At 43.0% G+C, this 20,932-nt stretch overlaps 1 protein-coding gene across 1 annotated transcript; it reads left to right on the top strand.

The window, feature by feature from the left end:
* Positions 1-18,338, top strand: LOC124020889 (zinc finger protein OZF-like). Its single transcript, XM_046336188.1, has 2 exons — positions 1-395; positions 16,864-18,338. The coding sequence occupies exons 1-2, from the start codon at positions 29-31 to the stop codon at positions 18,111-18,113; spliced, it is 1,617 nt and encodes a 538-aa protein (XP_046192144.1). The 5' UTR covers positions 1-28; the 3' UTR covers positions 18,114-18,338.
* The last annotated feature ends 2,594 nt before the right edge of the window (positions 18,339-20,932 follow it).

The following is a 20,932-nucleotide window of genomic DNA, read 5'->3' as shown; positions in this document are numbered from 1 at the left end:
GCTAACTGTTAGCCCTCATCCCCCGACCATGAGTTCACCAAGCTACTCTCCTCCTGATGAAGAGGAGGAGGAGGTCTGCTGGACGGAGAAAGAGGGTCTGTGGCTGAACGTTGTCGTGAAAGAGGAGAATCTAGAGGAGGATGTTACAGTAACAAATGTAGAGGAAGAGGAGGTTGTCACAGTAAAACAAGAAGTAGAAGGTGAGGCTGTTACAGTGAAAGAAGAAGAGGAAGACGTTTCAGTGAAAGAAGAAGAGGAAGACCCGATCAGAGTGAAAGAAGAGGAGGATGTGACTGTAAAAGAAGAGGAGGTTGCAGTTTTTGGAGTGAAGGAGGAGAAAGAGGGAGAGATAACTGTCATATTGGAAGAGGAGTCAGGAGATCTGATTAACACCGGTAAGTACTGTCTTAAGGAAGACGAGTTCTAGAATCTAGTGAGTTTTAGGAAGATGAGAGTTCTAGAATCTAGTGAGTTTTAGGAAGATGAGAGTTCTGGAATCTAGTGAGTTTTAGGCAGACGAGAGTTCTAGAATCTAGTGAGTTTTAGGAAGATGAGAGTTCTAGAATCTAGTGAGTTTTTGGAAGATGAGAGTTCTAGAATCTAGTGAGTTTTAGGAAGACAAGGTTTCTAGAAGCTAGTGAGTTTTCGTTTTCTAAAATAAATTAAAATGAATAAAATATGAAGGATCTCAGATTGTTATAATGGGGATGAAGTACAGTACCTCCTAGAGGATTTGTTTGCCTCACTAGAGACAAGAAGAGGATTACAAGCAGTTTACACTAATATAGAGACTAGGATTACAAGCAGTTTCCACTAATATAGAGACTAGACTACGATTTGTCACAGTGCTGACTTTTGCCCGTCACCTGCAGCAAAAGCCTCTATCCCGTCCCCTGGCTGGGCAGAGTACTTTAGGATTTTAGTTACTGCGGTGTAACTAGGGCCTAGCCGTGCGGCCCTACCAACCCTTCTATTTCTTTGTAATGGCCCTTCCCGTGAGTTGGGTTTGTTCCTTCGTTCACGTTGTCATTCCCTTATTTCCCGGTCTAGTATGAGGTCTTGGATAGATGAGGACTTTATTACTTTATGTTTATAGACTCTTCCTATACTCCCTAACCTTGTCTTCTCTTATATATCAACACCTAATAACAGTAGTCTAGTATGGGGCCATGTTTATAGACTCTTCCTATACTCCCTAACCTTGTCTTCTCTTATATATCAACACCTAATAACAGTAGTCTAGTATGGGGCCATGTTTATAGACTCTTCCTATACTCCCTAACCTTGTCTTCTCTTATATATCAACACCTAATAACAGTAGTCTAGTATGGGGCCATGTTTATAGACTCTTCCTATACTCCCTAACCTTGGGTCCTATTCTCTTATATATCAACACCTAATAACAGTAGTCTAGTATGGGGCCATGTTTATAGACTCTTCCTATACTCCCTAACCTTGTCTTCTCTTATATATCAACACCTAATAACAGTAGTCTAGTATGGGGCCATGTTTATAGACTCTTCCTATACTCCCTAACCTAACTTGTCTTCTCTTATATATCAACACCTAATAACAGTAGTCTAGTATGGGGCCATGTTTATAGACTCTTCCTATACTCCCTAACCTTGTCTTCTCTTATATATCAATACCTAATAACAGTAGTCTAGTATGGGGCCATGTTTATAGACTCTTCCTATACTCCCTAACCTTGTCTTCTCTTATATATCAACACCTAATAACAGTAGTCTAGTATGGGGCCATGTTTATAGACTCTTCCTATACTCCCTAACCTTGGGTCCTCTTCTCTTATATATCAACACCTAATAACAGTAGTCTAGTATGGGGCCATGTTTATAGACTCTTCCTATACTCCCTAACCTTGTCTTCTCTTATATATCAACACCTAATAACAGTAGTCTAGTATGGGGCCATGTTTATAGACTCTTCCTATACTCCCTAACCTTGTCTTCTCTTATATATCAACACCTAATAACAGTAGTCTAGTATGGGGCCATGTTTATAGACTCTTCCTATACTCCCTAACCTTGTCTTCTCTTATATATCAACACCTAATAACAGTAGTCTAGTATGGGGCCATGTTTATAGACTCTTCCTATACTCCCTAACCTTGTCTTCTCTTATATATCAATACCTAATAACAGTAGTCTAGTATGGGGCCATGTTTATAGACTCTTCCTATACTCCCTAACCTTGTCTTCTCTTATATATCAACACCTAATAACAGTAGTCTAGTATGGGGCCATGTTTATAGACTCTTCCTATACTCCCTAACCTTGTCTTCTCTTATATATCAACACCTAATAACAGTAGTCTAGTATGGGGCCATGTTTATAGACTCTTCCTATACTCCCTAACCTTGTCTTCTCTTATATATCAACACCTAATAACAGTAGTCTAGTATGGGGCCATGTTTATAGACTCTTCCTATACTCCCTAACCTTGTCTTCTCTTATATATCAACACCTAATAACAGTAGTCTAGTATGGGGCCATGTTTATAGACTCTTCCTATACTCCCTAACCTTGTCTTCTCTTATATATCAACACCTAATAACAGTAGTCTAGTATGGGGCCATGTTTATAGACTCTTCCTATACTCCCTTACCTTGGGTCCTCTTCTCTTATATATCAACACCTAATAACAGTAGTCTAGTATGGGGCCATGTTTATAGACTCTTCCTATACTCCCTAACCTTGTCTTCTCTTATATATCAACACCTAATAACAGTAGTCTAGTATGGGGCCATGTTTATAGACTCTTCCTATACTCCCTAACCTTGGGTCTTCTTCTCTTATATATCAATACCTAATAACAGTAGTCTAGTATGGGGCCATGTTTATAGACTCTTCCTATACTCCCTAACCTTGTCTTCTCTTATATATCAACACCTAATAACAGTAGTCTAGTATGGGGCCATGTTTATAGACTCTTCCTATACTCCCTAACCTTGTCTTCTCTTATATATCAACACCTAATAACAGTAGTCTAGTATGGGGCCATGTTTATAGACTCTTCCTATACTCCCTAACCTTGTCTTCTCTTATATATCAACACCTAATAACAGTAGTCTAGTATGGGGCCATGTTTATAGACTCTTCCTATACTCCCTAACCTTGTCTTCTCTTATATATCAACACCTAATAACAGTAGTCTAGTATGGGGCCATGTTTATAGACTCTTCCTATACTCCCTAACCTTGTCTTCTCTTATATATCAACACCTAATAACAGTAGTCTAGTATGGGGCCATGTTTATAGACTCTTCCTATACTCCCTAACCTTGTCTTCTCTTATATATCAACACCTAATAACAGTAGTCTAGTGTGGGGCCATGTTTATAGACTCTTCCTATACTCCCTAACCTTGTCTTCTCTTATATATCAACACCTAATAACAGTAGTCTAGTATGGGGCCATGTTTATAGACTCTTCCTATACTCCCTAACCTTGTCTTCTCTTATATATCAACACCTAATAACAGTAGTCTAGTATGGGGCCATGTTTATAGACTCTTCCTATACTCCCTAACCTTGGGTCCTCTTCTCTTATATATCAACACCTAATAACAGTAGTCTAGTATGGGGCCATGTTTATAGACTCTTCCTATACTCCCTAACCTTGTCTTCTCTTATATATCAACACCTAATAACAGTAGTCTAGTATGGGGCCATGTTTATAGACTCTTCCTATACTCCCTAACCTTGTCTTCTCTTATATATCAACACCTAATAACAGTAGTCTAGTATGGGGCCATGTTTATAGACTCTTCCTATACTCCCTAACCTTGTCTTCTCTTATATATCAACACCTAATAACAGTAGTCTAGTATGGGGCCATGTTTATAGACTCTTCCTATACTCCCTAACCTTGTCTTCTCTTATATATCAATACCTAATAACAGTAGTCTAGTATGGGGCCATGTTTATAGACTCTTCCTATACTCCCTAACCTTGTCTTCTCTTATATATCAACACCTAATAACAGTAGTCTAGTATGGGGCCATGTTTATAGACTCTTACTCCCTAACCTTGGGTCTTCTTCTCTTATATATCAACACCTAATAACAGTAGTCTAGTATGGGGCCATGTTTATAGACTCTTCCTATACTCCCTAACCTTGTCTTCTCTTATATATCAACACCTAATAACAGTAGTCTAGTATGGGGCCATGTTTATAGACTCTTCCTATACTCCCTAACCTTGTCTTCTCTTATATATCAACACCTAATAACAGTAGTCTAGTATGGGGCCATGTTTATAGACTCTTCCTATACTCCCTAACCTTGTCTTCTCTTATATATCAACACCTAATAACAGTAGTCTAGTATGGGGCCATGTTTATAGACTCTTCCTATACTCCCTAACCTTGTCTTCTCTTATATATCAACACCTAATAACAGTAGTCTAGTATGGGGCCATGTTTATAGACTCTTCCTATACTCCCTAACCTTGGGTCTTCTCTTATATATCAACACCTAATAACAGTAGTCTAGTATGGGGCCATGTTTATAGACTCTTCCTATACTCCCTAACCTTGTCTTCTCTTATATATCAACACCTAATAACAGTAGTCTAGTATGGGGCCATGTTTATAGACTCTTCCTATACTCCCTAACCTTGTCTTCTCTTATATATCAACACCTAATAACAGTAGTCTAGTATGGGGCCATGTTTATAGACTCTTCCTATACTCCCTAACCTTGTCTTCTCTTATATATCAACACCTAATAACAGTAGTCTAGTATGGGGCCATGTTTATAGACTCTTCCTATACTCCCTAACCTTGTCTTCTCTTATATATCAACACCTAATAACAGTAGTCTAGTATGGGGCCATGTTTATAGACTCTTCCTATACTCCCTAACCTTGTCTTCTCTTATATATCAACACCTAATAACAGTAGTCTAGTATGGGGCCATGTTTATAGACTCTTCCTATACTCCCTAACCTTGTCTTCTCTTATATATCAACACCTAATAACAGTAGTCTAGTATGGGGCCATGTTTATAGACTCTTCCATACTCCCTAACCTTGTCTTCTCTTATATATCAACACCTAATAACAGTAGTCTAGTATGGGGCCATGTTTATAGACTCTTCCTATACTCCCTTACCTTGGGTCCTCTTCTCTTATATATCAACACCTAATAACAGTAGTCTAGTATGGGGCCATGTTTATAGACTCTTCCTATACTCCCTAACCTTGTCTTCTCTTATATATCAACACCTAATAACAGTAGTCTAGTATGGGGCCATGTTTATAGACTCTTCCTATACTCCCTAACCTTGTCTTCTCTTATATATCAACACCTAATAACAGTAGTCTAGTATGGGGCCATGTTTATAGACTCTTCCTATACTCCCTAACCTTGTCTTCTCTTATATATCAACACCTAATAACAGTAGTCTAGTATGGGGCCATGTTTATAGACTCTTCCTATACTCCCTAACCTTGTCTTCTCTTATATATCAACACCTAATAACAGTAGTCTAGTATGGGGCCATGTTTATAGACTCTTCCTATACTCCCTAACCTTGTCTTCTCTTATATATCAACACCTAATAACAGTAGTCTAGTATGGGGCCATGTTTATAGACTCTTCCTATACTCCCTAACCTTGGGTCCTCTTCTCTTATATATCAACACCTAATAACAGTAGTCTAGTATGGGGCCATGTTTATAGACTCTTCCTATACTCCCTAACCTTGTCTTCTCTTATATATCAACACCTAATAACAGTAGTCTAGTATGGGGCCATGTTTATAGACTCTTCCTATACTCCCTAACCTTGTCTTCTCTTATATATCAACACCTAATAACAGTAGTCTAGTATGGGGCCATGTTTATAGACTCTTCCTATACTCCCTAACCTTGTCTTCTCTTATATATCAACACCTAATAACAGTAGTCTAGTATGGGGCCATGTTTATAGACTCTTCCTATACTCCCTAACCTTGTCTTCTCTTATATATCAACACCTAATAACAGTAGTCTAGTATGGGGCCATGTTTATAGACTCTTCCTATACTCCCTAACCTTGTCTTCTCTTATATATCAACACCTAATAACAGTAGTCTAGTATGGGGCCATGTTTATAGACTCTTCCTATACTCCCTAACCTTGTCTTCTCTTATATATCAACACCTAATAACAGTAGTCTAGTATGGGGCCATGTTTATAGACTCTTCCTATACTCCCTAACCTTGTCTTCTCTTATATATCAACACCTAATAACAGTAGTCTAGTATGGGGCCATGTTTATAGACTCTTCCTATACTCCCTAACCTTGTCTTCTCTTATATATCAACACCTAATAACAGTAGTCTAGTATGGGGCCATGTTTATAGACTCTTCCTATACTCCCTAACCTTGGGTCCTCTTCTCTTATATATCAACACCTAATAACAGTAGTCTAGTATGGGGCCATGTTTATAGACTCTTCCTATACTCCCTAACCTTGTCTTCTCTTATATATCAACACCTAATAACAGTAGTCTAGTATGGGGCCATGTTTATAGACTCTTCCTATACTCCCTAACCTTGTCTTCTCTTATATATCAACACCTAATAACAGTAGTCTAGTATGGGGCCATGTTTATAGACTCTTCCTATACTCCCTAACCTTGTCTTCTCTTATATATCAACACCTAATAACAGTAGTCTAGTATGGGGCCATGTTTATAGACTCTTCCTATACTCCCTAACCTTGTCTTCTCTTATATATCAACACCTAATAACAGTAGTCTAGTATGGGGCCATGTTTATAGACTCTTCCTATACTCCCTAACCTTGTCTTCTCTTATATATCAACACCTAATAACAGTAGTCTAGTATGGGGCCATGTTTATAGACTCTTCCTATACTCCCTAACCTTGTCTTCTCTTATATATCAACACCTAATAACAGTAGTCTAGTATGGGGCCATGTTTATAGACTCTTCCTATACTCCCTAACCTTGTCTTCTCTTATATATCAACACCTAATAACAGTAGTCTAGTATGGGGCCATGTTTATAGACTCTTCCTATACTCCCTAACCTTGTCTTCTCTTATATATCAACACCTAATAACAGTAGTCTAGTATGGGGCCATGTTTATAGACTCTTCCTATACTCCCTAACCTTGTCTTCTCTTATATATCAATACCTAATAACTAATCTTCTGTTAGTTATTATGCTGGTCAGCTAGTAGTCGCTATGTTTATAGACTCTTCCTATACTCCCTAACCTTGTCTTCTACAGTTCTATAGTTTCCTAATACATCAATAATGCTCAATCATTCCTTAATGCTTTAAGCTATGCCAGATAATATTGCAAATATAATTTGCTTAAAACACTTCTAAAACTCTTTAAACAAAGCAAACACCCATATATTTACCTTGAAGCTCTGTTCCCTTGGTCCTTCCACTGGGCTCAATAAGAGTAGTAATATTTTAACAGCCCTCTGTTGTTTATACTACTATAATCTTCTTATTTAGTCTGAATTTCCTATGGTTTTTACTGCCTACTGTTTAGATATTGATTCCTTCTTATCAACCTTTTGGCTACTACGAGGCTTGAACTATTCCTGGGCTTTTGGCTACTACGAGGCTTGAACTATTCCTGGGCTTTTGGCTACTACGAGGCTTGAACTATTCCTGGGCTTTTGGCTACTACGAGGCTTGAACTATTCCTGGGCTTTTGGCTACTACGAGGCTTGAACTATTCCTGGGCTTTTGGCTACTACGAGGCTTGAACTATTCCTGGGCTTTTGGCTACTACGAGGCTTGAACTATTCCTGGGCTTTTGGCTACTACGAGGCTTGAACTATTCCTGGGCTTTTGGCTACTACGAGGCTTGAACTATTCCTGGGCTTTTTCACTCTTGCCGAACTGTCCGCACCAAAGATGGAACGTTGTTGCTTTCAAGAGTTCTCCACGCCTCGCATTGTTGAGGGGCGACGTTCTCTCGTGCACAATCTTGTTCACTCACTCTTTTTATCAAGATGCGTAGCACAACACATTTCTTTAAGAAATACCAGTCTATAGTTTTGCTTGCGCCTTGAGATCAAAGTAGTCAATACAAACAGAGTATAGTAAAAGTAATTTACCTGGTCTGATGATTCTCTATGATGTCCAAATTCATATGGGTAGAGGATCATGTCTAGTTATTTACCTGGTCTGATGATTCTCTATGACGTCCAAATCATATGGGTAGAGGATCATGTCTAGTTATTTACCTGGTCTGATGATTCTCTATGACGTCCAAATCATATGGGTTGAGGATCATGTCTTGGTACTGATCTCTCCTCATTTTATACCTCTTCTAGACACTCAGTTTGGAGGAAGATGTTCGGGAGTAGAATCTATCTTAACACAGAGTGCCATTGCATTACGTATTAAGTAGCACTTAGTCCAAAGTTAGGTCCTCTAGCACTGATGCCCATAGGTATTCTTCCGTTGGGGCGTCGTCTTGGTAACACGCCTCTTCAGTCTTCCTATAGGTTGGTTCTTGTTTAATTCCCGGTACTTGTATTTCCCATGCCTTTGGCTCCCTCTGCTGGTCACCAGCTGTTGTGGCCATTTCTTCTTTTATCCCCCAGTCAACAGATGGCCTTAGAGTCCATGAATGTGGCCCTGGAACTGGACCGGCCAATGAGGGAGGGGTCTGATATTTTTTGCCTTTTGCCACAGATTACAAGCAGTGTACACTAACAGAGACTAGACTAGGATTAAAAGCAGTGTACACTAACAGAGACTAGACTAGGATTAAAAGCAGTGTACACTAACAGAGACTAGACTAGGATTAAAAGCAGTGTACACTAACAGAGACTAGACTAGGATTAAAAGCAGTGTACACTAACAGAGACTAGACTAGGATTAAAAGCAGTGTACACTAACAGAGACTAGACTAGGATTAAAATTAAAAGCAGTGTACACTAACAGAGACTAGACTAGGATTACAAGACTAGACAGTTAAAAGTACACTAACAGAGACTAGACTAGGATTAAAAGCAGTGTACACTAACAGAGACTAGACTAGGATTAAAAGCAGTGTACACTAACAGAGACTAGACTAGGATTACAAACAGAGACAGTGTACACTAACAGAGACTAGACTAGGATTACAATCAGTGTACACTAACAGAGACTAGACTAGGATTAAAAGCAGTGTACACTAACAGAGACTAGACTAGGATTACAATCAGTGTACACTAACAGAGACTAGACTAGGATTAAAATCAGTGTACACTAACAGAGACTAGACTAGGATTAAAAGCAGTGTACACTAACAGAGACTAGACTAGGATTAAAAGCAGTGTACACTAACAGAGACTAGACTAGGATTAAAAGCACACTAACAGAGACTAGACTAGGATTAAAAGCAGTGTACACTAACAGAGACTAGACTAGGATTAAAAGCAGTGTACACTAACAGAGACTAGACTAGGATTACAATCAGTGTACACTAACAGAGACTAGACTAGGATTAAAAGCAGTGTACACTAACAGAGACTAGACTAGGATTACAATCAGTGTACACTAACAGAGACTAGACTAGGATTAAAAGCAGTGTACACTAACAGAGACTAGACTAGGATTAAAAGCAGTGTACACTAACAGAGACTAGACTAGGATTAAAAGCAGTGTACACAACAGGACTAGACTAGGATTAAAAGCAGTGTACACCAGAGACTAGACTAGGATTAAAAGCAGTGTACACTAACAGAGACTAGACTAGGATTAAAAGCAGTGTACACTAACAGAGACTAGACTAGGATTAGTGCCAGGTTCATATTCCCCTAACCTTAACCTAGCCCGTGCCAGGACGTTCTATAAAGCTATGGGGAACAGCCCCTTTGGGCAAAATGTGTTTGACCAATCAACAGCAGCTACAGGTTGGGTGGAACAGCCCCTTTGGGCAAAATGTGTTTGACCAATCAGCAGCAGCTACAGGTTGGGTGGAACAGCCCCTTTGGGCATAATGTGTTTGACCAATCAGCAGCAGCTACAGGTTGGGTGGAACAGCCCCTTTTACTCCTTTTGAAGTTCCTATTTGTTCGTTGTCTAGTTATCTTAAATGATTACCTTCAGGACAATGAAGTCAAGGTATTGGAGTGTCCATCATAAAGCCCTGACCTCAATCATATAGAAAATGTGTAGGCAGAACTGAAAAAGCGTGTGCGAGCAAGGAGGCCTACAAACCTGACTCAGTTACACCAGCTCTGTCAGGAGGAATGGGCCAAAATTCACCCAACTTATTGTGGGAAGCTTTTTGAAGGCTACCCGAAACATTTGATCCAAGTTAAACAATTTAAAAGGCAATGCTACCAAATACTAATTGAGTGTATGAGAAATTTCTGACCCACTGGGAATCTGATAAAATAAATAAAAGCTGAAATAAATCATTCTTTCTACTATTATTCTAAAAATAAAGTGGTGATCCTAACTGGCCTAAGACAGGGATTTTTTTACTAGGATTAAATGTCAGGAATTGTGAAAAACTGAGTTTAAATGTATTTGGCTAAGGTGTATGTAAACGTTTCCACTTCAACTGTAGTTTGTGTTTATAAATAGTTTGTGAAAATGGTGAGTTTCTTTGTTTTGTAGTAAAAAAAAGACAGATGAAGATTAAGGTGTTTCCAATGACATCATCAACCAATTAGTACGCAATTAGTAGGCAAAGCTAGGAGCCTCTTTGGATTCCCAATACCCTGGGTCCATATGTAAACAGTTGCCAACAACGTCTCTCTTCTTAGAACCAGCGGGGCAACTGAGAGACCTTGTTGGCAGCTGTTTACATAGACCCTGGCATAGGGTGTTGGGAAGCCATACATTTACCAGAGAGGCTCCTGGACTGGTCTAGACCCAGGAATAGGGTGTTGGGAAGCCATACCATTACCAGAGAGGCTCCTGGACTGGTCTAGACCCAGGAATAGGGTGTTAGGAAGCCATACCATTACCAGAGAGGCTCCTGGACTGGTCTAGACCCAGGAATAGGGTGTTGGGAAGCCATACCATTACCAGAGAGGCTCCTGGACTGGTCTAGACCCTGGAATAGGGTGTTGGGAAGCCATACCATTACCAGAGAGGCTCCTGGACTGGTCTAGACCCTGGAATAGGGTGTTGGGAAGCCATACCATTACCAGAGAGGCTCCTGGACTGGTCTAGACCCTGGAATAGGGTGTTGGGAAGCCATACCATTACCAGAGAGGCTCCTGGACTGGTCTAGACCCTGGAATAGGGTGTTGGGAAGCCATACCATTACCAGAGAGGCTCCTGGACTGGTCTAGACCCAGGAATAGGGTGTTGGGAAGCCATACCATTACCAGAGAGGCTCCTGGACTGGTCTAGACCCTGGAATAGGGTGTTGGGAAGCCATACCATTACCAGAGAGGCTCCTGGACTGGTCTAGACCCTGGAATAGGGTGTTAGAAGCCATACCATTACCAGAGAGGCTCCTGGACTGGTCTAGACCCTGGAATAGGGTGTTGGGAAGCCATACCATTACCAGAGAGGCTCCTGGACTGGTCTAGACCCTGGAATAGGGTGTTGGGAAGCCATACCATTACCAGAGAGGCTCCTGGACTGGTCTAGACCCTGGAATAGGGTGTTGGGAAGCCATACCATTACCAGAGAGGCTCCTGGACTGGTCTAGACCCTGGAATAGGGTGTTAGGAAGCCATACCATTACCAGAGAGGCTCCTGGACTGGTCTAGTCTCAGGAATAGGGTGTTGGGAAGCAATACCATTACCAGAGAGGCTCATGGACTGGTCTGGAGACCCTGGAATAGGGTGTTGGGAAACCATACCATTACCAGAGAGGCTCCTGGACTGGTCTATACCCTGGAATAGGGTGTTGGGAAGCCATACCATTACCAGAGAGGCTCCTGGACTGGTCTAGACCCTGGAATAGGGTTTGAGGAAGCCATACCATTACCAGATAGGCTCCTGGACTGGTCCAGACCCTGGAATAGGGTTTTAGGAAGCCATACCATTACCAGAGAGGCTCCTGGAGCAGCAGAACTTGGTAATGGTATGAGATTCACTGCTGTCTGAATGGAAAAGAGAGAGACTGGTCACCCATTAGAGTTGTAGATGGTAAGACTCTGGACTGGTCTCCCATTAGAGTTGTAGATGGTAAGGCTCTGGACTGGTCACCCATTAGAGTTGTAGATGGTAAGGCTCTGGACTGGTCACCCATTAGAGTTGTAAGGCTCTGGACTGGTCACCCATTAGAGTTGTAGATGGTAAGGTTCTGGACTGGTCACCCATTAGAGTTGTAGATGGTAAGGCTCTGGACTGGTCACCCATTAGAGTTGTAGATGGTAAGGCTCTGGACTGGTCACCCATTAGAGTTGTAGATGGTAAGGCTCTGGACTGGTCACCCATTAGAGTTGTAGATGGTAAGGCTCTGGACTGGTCTCCCATTAGAGTTGTAGATGGTAAGGCTCTGGACTGGTCTCCCATTAGAGTTGTAGATGGTAAGGCTCTGGACTGGTCACCCATTAGAGTTGTAGATGGTAAGGCTCTGGACTGGTCACCCATTAGAGTTGTAAGACTCTGGACTGGTCACCCATTAGAGTTCTAGATGGACTCTGGACTGGTCACCCATTAGAGTTGTCTGGACTGGTCACCCAGTCCACCTGAGTTGTAGATGGTAAGGTTCTGCTGACTGGTCACCCATTAGAGTTGTAGATGGTAAGGTTCTGGACTGGTCACCCATTAGAGTTGTAGATGGTAAGGCTCTGGACTGGTCACCCATTAGAGTTGTAGATGGTATGGCTCTGGACTGGTCACCCATTAGAGTTGTAGATGGTAAGGCTCTGGACTGGTATCCATTAGAGTTGTAGATGGTAAGGCTCTGATGGTACCCATTAGAGTTGTAAGGCTCTGGACTGGTCACCCATTAGAGTTGTAGATGGTAAGGCTCTGGACTGGTCACCCATTAGAGTTGTAGATGGTAAGGCTCTGGACTGGTCACCCATTAGAGTTGTAAGGCTCTGGACTGGTCACCCATTAGAGTTGTAGATGGTAAGGCTCTGGACTGGTCACCCATTAGAGTTGTAGATGGTAAGGCTCTGGACTGGTCACCCATTAGAGTTGTAGATGGTAAGGCTCTGGGCTGGTCACCCATTAGAGTTGTAAGGCTCTGGACTGGTCACCCATTAGAGTTGTAAGGCTCTGGACTGGTCACCCATTAGAGTTGTAAGGCTCTGGACTGGTCACCCATTAGAGTTGTAAGGCTCTGGACTGGTCACCCATTAGAGTTGTAAGGCTCTGGACTGGTCACCCATTAGAGTTGTAGATGGTAAGGCTCTGGACTGGTCACCCATTAGAGTTGTAGATGGTAAGGCTCTGGACTGGTCACCCATTAGAGTTGTAGATGGTAAGGCTCTGGACTGGTCACCCATTAGAGTTGTAAGGCTCTGGACTGGTCACCCATTAGAGTTGTAGATCTGGACTGGTCACCCATTAGAGTTGTAGATGGTAAGGCTCTGGACTGGTCACCCATTAGAGTTGTAGATGGTAAGGCTCTGGACTGGTCACCCATTAGAGTTGTAAGGCTCTGGACTGGTCACCCATTAGAGTTGTAAGGTGGACTGGTCATCCCATTAGAGTTGTAAGACTCTGGACTGGTCACCCATTAGAGTTGTAGATGGTAAGGCTCTGGACTGGTCACCCATTAGAGTTGTAAAGGCTCTGGACTGGTCACCCATTAGAGTTGTAAGGCTCTGGACTGGTCACCCATTAGAGTTGTAGATGGTAAGGCTCTGGACTGGTCACCCATTAGAGTTGTAAGGCTCTGGACTGGTCACCCATTAGAGTTGTAAGGCTCTGGACTGGTCACCTATTAGAGTTGTAAGGCTCTGGACTGGTCACCCATTAGAGTTGTAGATGGTAAGGCTCTGGACTGGTCACCCATTAGAGTGGTAAGGCTCTGGATTGGTCACCCATTAGAGTTGTAGATGGTAATGCTCTGGACTGGTCACCCATTAGAGTTGTAGTTGTACGGCTCTGGACTGGTCACCCATTAGAGTTGTAGATGGTAAGGTTCTGGACTGGTCACCCATTAGAGTTGTAGATGGTAAGGCTCTGGACTGGACACCCATTAGTTGTAGATGGTAAGGTTCTAGACTGGTCACCCATTAGAATTGTAGATGGTAAGGTCTCTGGACTGGTCACCCATTAGAGTTGTAGATGGTAAGGCTCTGGACTGGTCACCCATTAGAGTTGTAAGGTTCTGGACTGGTCACCCATTAGAGTTGTACGGCTCTGGACTGGTCACCCATTAGAGTTGTAGATGGTAAGGCTCTGGACTGGTCACCCATTAGAGTTGTAGATGGTAAGGCTCTGCACTGGTCACCCATTAGAGTTGTAGATGGTAAGGCTCTGGACTGGTCTCCCATTAGAGTTGTAGATGGTAAGGCTCTGGACTGGTCACCCATTAGAGTTGTAGATGGTAAGGCTCTGGACTGGTCTCCCATTAGAGTTGTAGATGGTAAGGCTCTGGACTGGTCACCCATTAGAGTTGTAAGGTTTTGGACTGGTCACCCATTATAGTTGTAGATGGTAAGGTTCTGGACTGGTCACCCATTAGAGTTGTAAAGGCTCTGAACTGGTCACCCATTAGAGTTGTAGATGGTAAGGCTCTGGACTGGTCACCCATTAGAGTTGTAGATGGTAAGGTTCTGGACTGGTCACCCATTAGAGTTGTAAGGTTCTAGACTGGTCACCCATTAGAACTGTAAGGTTCTAGACTGGTCACCCGTGTGTTAATGTTATGCAAGGTATCCAGTACATGACAGATATTAATTCACTATCCAACATGAGAATAACCATCTCCTAACTCTGAGACAAAGTGGAAATCAGCATGTGACATTCAAGAAGAAACTGAGCAAAGAGCAAGCTTCCAAGACTTGGTGAGTTTCATTAAGAGACAGGCTAGGATAACCTCATATCCTATATTCAGAAACACCCAAGACTTGGTGAGTTTTATTAAGAGGGAGGCTAGGTTCTTAAAGGCTTATAGTGTTGTGATTATTGATTGATTATCAATAATTATATTTGGTTGTGATAGTTGCAAAATATTTTTGGGGGATGCTGCAGTTGTTAGCGCTAATGCTAGGATGGTAGCAAATCTGTTAGCTGGAATGCTAACGCTTATTGACAGACTGGTAGTAAATATGTTAGCCAGAATGCTAACGCTTATTGACATAGACTGGTAGTAAATATGTTAGCCAGAATGCTAACGCTTATTGACATAGACTGGTAGCAAAGCTGTTAGCTAGAATGCTAACATTTATTAACATAGGCTGGTAGCAAAGCTGTTAGCTAGAATGCTAATGCTAGGCTGGTAGCAAAGCTGTTAGCTGGAATGCTAGGCTAGCCAAAGCGCATTTTACTGGTTGAAGTGTTTTTTGATTTGCGATGACACAAACATTATATTACGCAGGACATTCAAACGAGCCTTACAATTATAATCCAAAGTAGTGTGAAATTCACTCATAAGCAACTATTTTTGCTATGAGAACTCCCCTGAGTTTTCCCCCACGGTGGTGAATTAGTGAATAGTCACAGAGCTTTTTTAATTTTTAATTTAAATGTTTTTTTTTTTACCCCTTTTTCTCTCCAATTTCGTGGTATCCAATTGTTGTTTTTAGTAGCTCATCGCTACAACTCCCGTACGGGCTCGGGAGAGACGAAGGTTGAAAGTCATGCGTCCTCCGATACACAACCCAACCAAGCCGTTGCTTCCTCTTCACTGCACAGTGTTTGTGTTGTCGCAAATCAACTTGGTTAGCCCGGCCCGCGCGATGAGACAAGGACATCCCTACCGGCCAACCCTAACCCGGACCTCTCGATGTATTGTGCGTCGCCCCACGGACCTCTCGGTCGGTTACGACAGAGCCTGGGCGCGAACCCAGAGTCACAGCTGGCGTTGCAGTACAGCGCCCTTAACCACTGCGCCACCCGGGAGGCCCCTAGGCACAAAGCTTAATGTGAGTTTACTTGAGTAGCACTCCTGATCTTGCGCTGTAATATTCAGAATACATCGAGTGGAAGGGTAGCTTAGTGGTTAGAGCGTTGGACTAGTAACCAGAAGGTTGCAAGTTCAAATCCCCAAGCTGACAAGGTACAAGGTCTTTCTGTCCCTGAACAAGGCAGTTAACTGTCAATGAATTTGTTCTTAACTGACCTGCCTAGTTAAATAAAAGTAAAATAAATTTAAAAAACATTGTGAAAAACTAAAAACAACCTGAGGATTGATTATTAACATTGTTTGAAATGTTTCTATGAACTTTATGGATACTATTTGGGTTTTTAATCTGGCTGTTGTGATTGCTTTTGAGCCTGTGGATTAATGAACAAAACGCATGAACAAAACTAAGGTTTTTGGATATAAAAAGAGACTTTATCGAACAAAACTAACATTTATTGAGTAAATGGGAGTTTTGTGAGTGCAACAATATGAAGATCATCAAAGGTAAGTGATTCATTTTATTGCTATTTCTGACTTGTGTATCTTCTCTACTTGGCAGGTTACTGTTTGTAATGATTTGTCTGCTGGGCGCTGTTCTCAGATTATCACATGGTAGGCTTTCGCCATAAAGCCTTTTTGAAATCTGACACCGTGGTTGGATTAACAAGAAGTTCATCTTTAAACTTGCATGTTTTATGAATTTTTATAATGACTATTTCTGTTTTTTGAATTCTGCAATTTCACTGGATGTTAGTCGTGTGCTAGTGTCCCACGTACCCTAGTGAGGTTAAACATTCATTAAAGACGTACATTATTGTACAACTTTTACCTCAAATAAACAGTGGATTTCAGCCTTTAACCGTCTAACTTTGTTGTTCACACAGGAGAGAGACTGAACTATCGTGGATCCTCTGGGGAGCCTCAACAACCTCATGACGCTGAAGAGGCAGAGACAAGTTTCTCCAGATCAGAACTCCTCAAGAAACACCAGCAGAGACCACCAGGGAAGAAACCTAACCGCTGCTCTGACTGTGGGAAGAGTTTCACCTCTTCTTCAGATCTTAAAATACACCAGAGAATCCACACAGGAGAGAAACCTTACAGCTGCTCCGACTGTGCAAGGAGTTTTACTACACGTAGCCAGATGATATCTCATCGGAGAACACACACAGGAGAAAAACCTTTCAGTTGTGATCGATGTGGGAAGAGTTTTGCTCAGTCAGGCAACCTGACAATTCACCAGAGAACACACACGGGTGAGAAACCTTACCACTGCTCTGACTGTGGAATGAGTTTTACTACCTCAGGTGGACTGATATCACACCAGAGAACACATACAGGAGATCAGTGTGGGAAGAGTTTTCCCGCCGCAAGGAACCTGAATCTAGTTCACCAGAGAGAACACACAGCTGATCTGACTGTACACCAGAGAAGGTACACTGTAGAGAAACCATACCGTTGCTCAGACTGTGGGATGAGTTTTACTACATCAAGCGGACTGATATCACACCAGAGAATCCACACTGGAGAGAAACTATACCACTGCTCAGATTGTGGCATGAGTTTTGCTGGATTAGACAAACTGACTATACACCAGAGGTTACACACAGAGAGGACTTTTAGTTGCGATCAATGTGGGAAAAGCTTTGCCGCAGCAACAAACCTGACAGTTCACCAGAGAACACACACGGGAGAGAGGCCTTATAGCTGCGATGAATGTGGGAAGAGATTCACTCAGTCGGCACACCTGACTGTACACCAGAGAACTCACACGGGAGAGCAGCCGTATAGCTGCGATCAATGTGGGAAACATTTTGCTTTGCCAGGAAACCTGACTGTACACAAGAGAACACACACCGGAGAGAAACCTTACAGCTGTGATGTATGTGAGGATAGTTTCGCCACCTGGACTGCCCTGGCTACACACAAACGAATCCACACGGGTGAGAAACCGTACCACTGCTCCGACTGTGGAATGAGCTTTACTTCCTCAAGCGACTTGAGAAGACACCAGAGAAAACACACAGGAGAGAAGCCTTATAGCTGTGATCAGTGTGGGAAGAGCTTTATTCGATCAGACTCCCTGGCAAAACACAAGAAGATACATGCAGGAGAAACACAGAGTGTGGAATGATCTCCAACACTAGACCTGGGTAGTAGAACACAGAGTGTGGAATGATCTCCAACACCAGACCTGGGTAGTAGAACACAGAGTGTAGAATGATCTCCAACACCAGACCTGGGTAGTAGAACATAGAGTGTAGAATGATCTCCAACACTAGACCTAGGTAGTAGAACACAGAGTGTAGAATGATCTCCAACACCAGACCTGGGTAGTAGAACACAGAGTGTAGAATGATCTCCAACACTAGACCTAGGTAGTAGAACACAGAGTGTAGAATGATCTCCAACACTAGACCTAGGTAGTAGAACACAGAGTGTAGAATGATCTCCAACACCAGACCTGGGTAGTAGAACGATCTCCAACACCAGACCTGGGTAGTAGAACACAGAGTGTAGAATGATCTCCAACACCAGACCTGGGTAGTAGAACACAGAGTGTGGAATGATCTCCAACACCAGACCTGGGTAGTAGAACACAGAGTGTGGAATGATCTCCAACACCAGACCTGGGTAGTAGAACACAGAGTGTAGAATGATCTCCAACACCAGACCTGGGTAGACGAACACAGAGTAATGATCTATTTGTAATCGAACTATTGATGTTGTAGTGTTTGTGTTCAACTTGTTTCATAATAATAATAATATAATTTATAACATTGTAAAATCCCACAACTTTTGACAGCTCTAAACTCAAATGATTTTTAATTTTGTAAATGGAACATTTATAGAAAATGTTATAGATGGAGGAACAGGACAATAAATGTGATATTTTGATTTCGTTTCCTTCTCAAAAATCCTGAGGAAGTTCATGTTGGAAAAGTAGGTATGAGACATATCATGTAGCCTCGCCTCCAGGTTTCATTATTGTAATCTGTTTTCATAGCTACTATAAAAATCTAGAATAAACAAAGTGCTCTTTCCAAACATCCCTATGACCACAAGACGTTGACAATACGTCTTATTAACGTATTGTCGACCACCAGACGTTGACAATACGTCTTATTAACGTATTGTGCTCACTGGGATGTACAGTGTTCTACATGTCATATTGTTGTCATGTTATGATCTCTTATCTTTTTGTCTGTTTGTTTTATAAAAATGAACACCATAGGGTCAGAGACGGGGGAGAGAGCGAGGGTCAGAGACGGGGGAGAGAGCGAGGGTCAGAGACGGAGGAGAGAGCGAGGGTCAGAGACGGAGGAGAGAGCGAGGGTCAGAGACGGAGGAGAGAGCGAGGGTCAGAGACGGAGGAGAGAGCGAGGGTCAGAGACGGAGGAGAGAGCGAGGGTCAGAGACGGAGGAGAGAGCGAGGGTCAGAGACGGAGGAGAGAGAGAGGGTCAGAGACTGGGGAGAGAGCGAGGGTCAGAGACTGGGGAGAGAGCGAGGGTCAGAGACTGGGGAGAGAGCGAGGGTCAGAGACTGGGGAGAGAGCGAGGGTCAGAGACTGGGGAGAGAGCGAGGGTCAGAGACTGGGGAGAGAGCGAGGGTCAGAGACTGGGGAGAGAGCGAGGGTCAGAGACTGGGGAGAGAGCGAGGGTCAGAGACTGGGGAGAGAGCGAGGGTCAGAGACTGGGGAGAGAGCGAGGGTCAGAGACGGGGGAGAGAGCGAGGGTCAGAGACGGGGGAGAGAGCGAGGGTCAGAGACGGGGGGAGAGAGCGAGGGTCAGAGACGGGGGGAGAGAGCGAGGGTCAGAGACGGGGGAGAGAGCGAGGGTCAGAGACGGGGGAGAGAGCGAGGGTCAGAGACGGGGGAGAGAGCGAGGGTCAGAGACGGGGGAGAGAGCGAGGGTCAGAGACTGGGGAGAGAGCGAGGGTCAGAGAGGGAGAGCGAGGGTCAGAGAGGGAGAGCGAGGGAGGAAAAGTATTGTCATGTTTTGTTGATTTTCAGAATGCTTTTGATCCATGATGGATTATATATTTTTTAAACTCCAACTGGGGAGAGAGCGAGGGTCAGAGACTGGGGAGAGAGCGAGGGTCAGAGACTGGGGAGAGAGCGAGGGTCAGAGACTGGGGAGAGAGCGAGGGTCAGAGACTGGGGAGAGAGCGAGGGTCAGAGACTGGGGAGAGAGCGAGGGTCAGAGACTGGGGAGAGAGCGAGGGTCAGAGACTGGGGAGAGAGCGAGGGTCAGAGACTGGGGAGAGAGCGAGGGTCAGAGACGGGGAGAGAGCGAGGGTCAGAGACGGGGAGAGAGCGAGGGTCAGAGACGGGGAGAGAGCGAGGGTCAGAGACGGGGGGAGAGAGCGAGGGTCAGAGACGGGGGAGAGAGCGAGGGTCAGAGACGGGGGAGAGAGCGAGGGTCAGAGACGGGGGAGAGAGCGAGGGTCAGAGACTGGGGAGAGAGCGAGGGTCAGAGACTGGGGAGAGAGCGAGGGTCAGAGACTGGAGAGAGCGAGGGTCAGAGACTGGGGAGAGCGAGGGTCAGAGAGGGAGAGCGAGGGAGGAAAAGTATTGTCATGTTTTGTTGATTTTCAGAATGCTTTTGATCCATGATGGATTATATATTTTTTAAACTCCAATGTGACGTTGGGGGTAAAGTATCATCAGATATATTTACTCAAACAACAGTAATACTATTATTTCTTTTGAATCTTTTTGTTTTTATATCGGATAAACGCTCCAAACATCCCTATGAGCACAAGTGTTTTTGGTTGAATACTTTCTGCCACTAAATGTCATATTGTTGTCAGGTTATGATCTCTTGCCTTTTTGTCTGTTTGAAATTGACACCATTTATACATGTTATGATCTGCCTTCTCGTCTACTGTTTTAAATTAACACCATTTATACATCATGGATCAATTAATTATTATTCATTTTATATAATTGA

This window comes from Oncorhynchus gorbuscha, unplaced genomic scaffold (genome assembly GCF_021184085.1).
Source record: "Oncorhynchus gorbuscha isolate QuinsamMale2020 ecotype Even-year unplaced genomic scaffold, OgorEven_v1.0 Un_scaffold_968, whole genome shotgun sequence".
NCBI lineage: Eukaryota > Metazoa > Chordata > Actinopteri > Salmoniformes > Salmonidae > Oncorhynchus > Oncorhynchus gorbuscha.
The sequence above is the reverse complement of the archived record's forward strand: the minus strand, read 5'-3'. Positions and strand labels throughout refer to the sequence as shown.

Bases quoted from the DNA above. Each gene is read 5' to 3' on its own strand.
- LOC124020889 (XM_046336188.1), top strand. From the start codon at position 29: ATGAGTTCACCAAGCTACTCTCCTCCTGATGAAGAGGAGGAGGAGGTC. The intron at 396-16,863 runs GTAAGTACTGTC...TTGTTCACACAG, and splicing joins AGGAGATCTGATTAACACCG to GAGAGAGACTGAACTATCGT.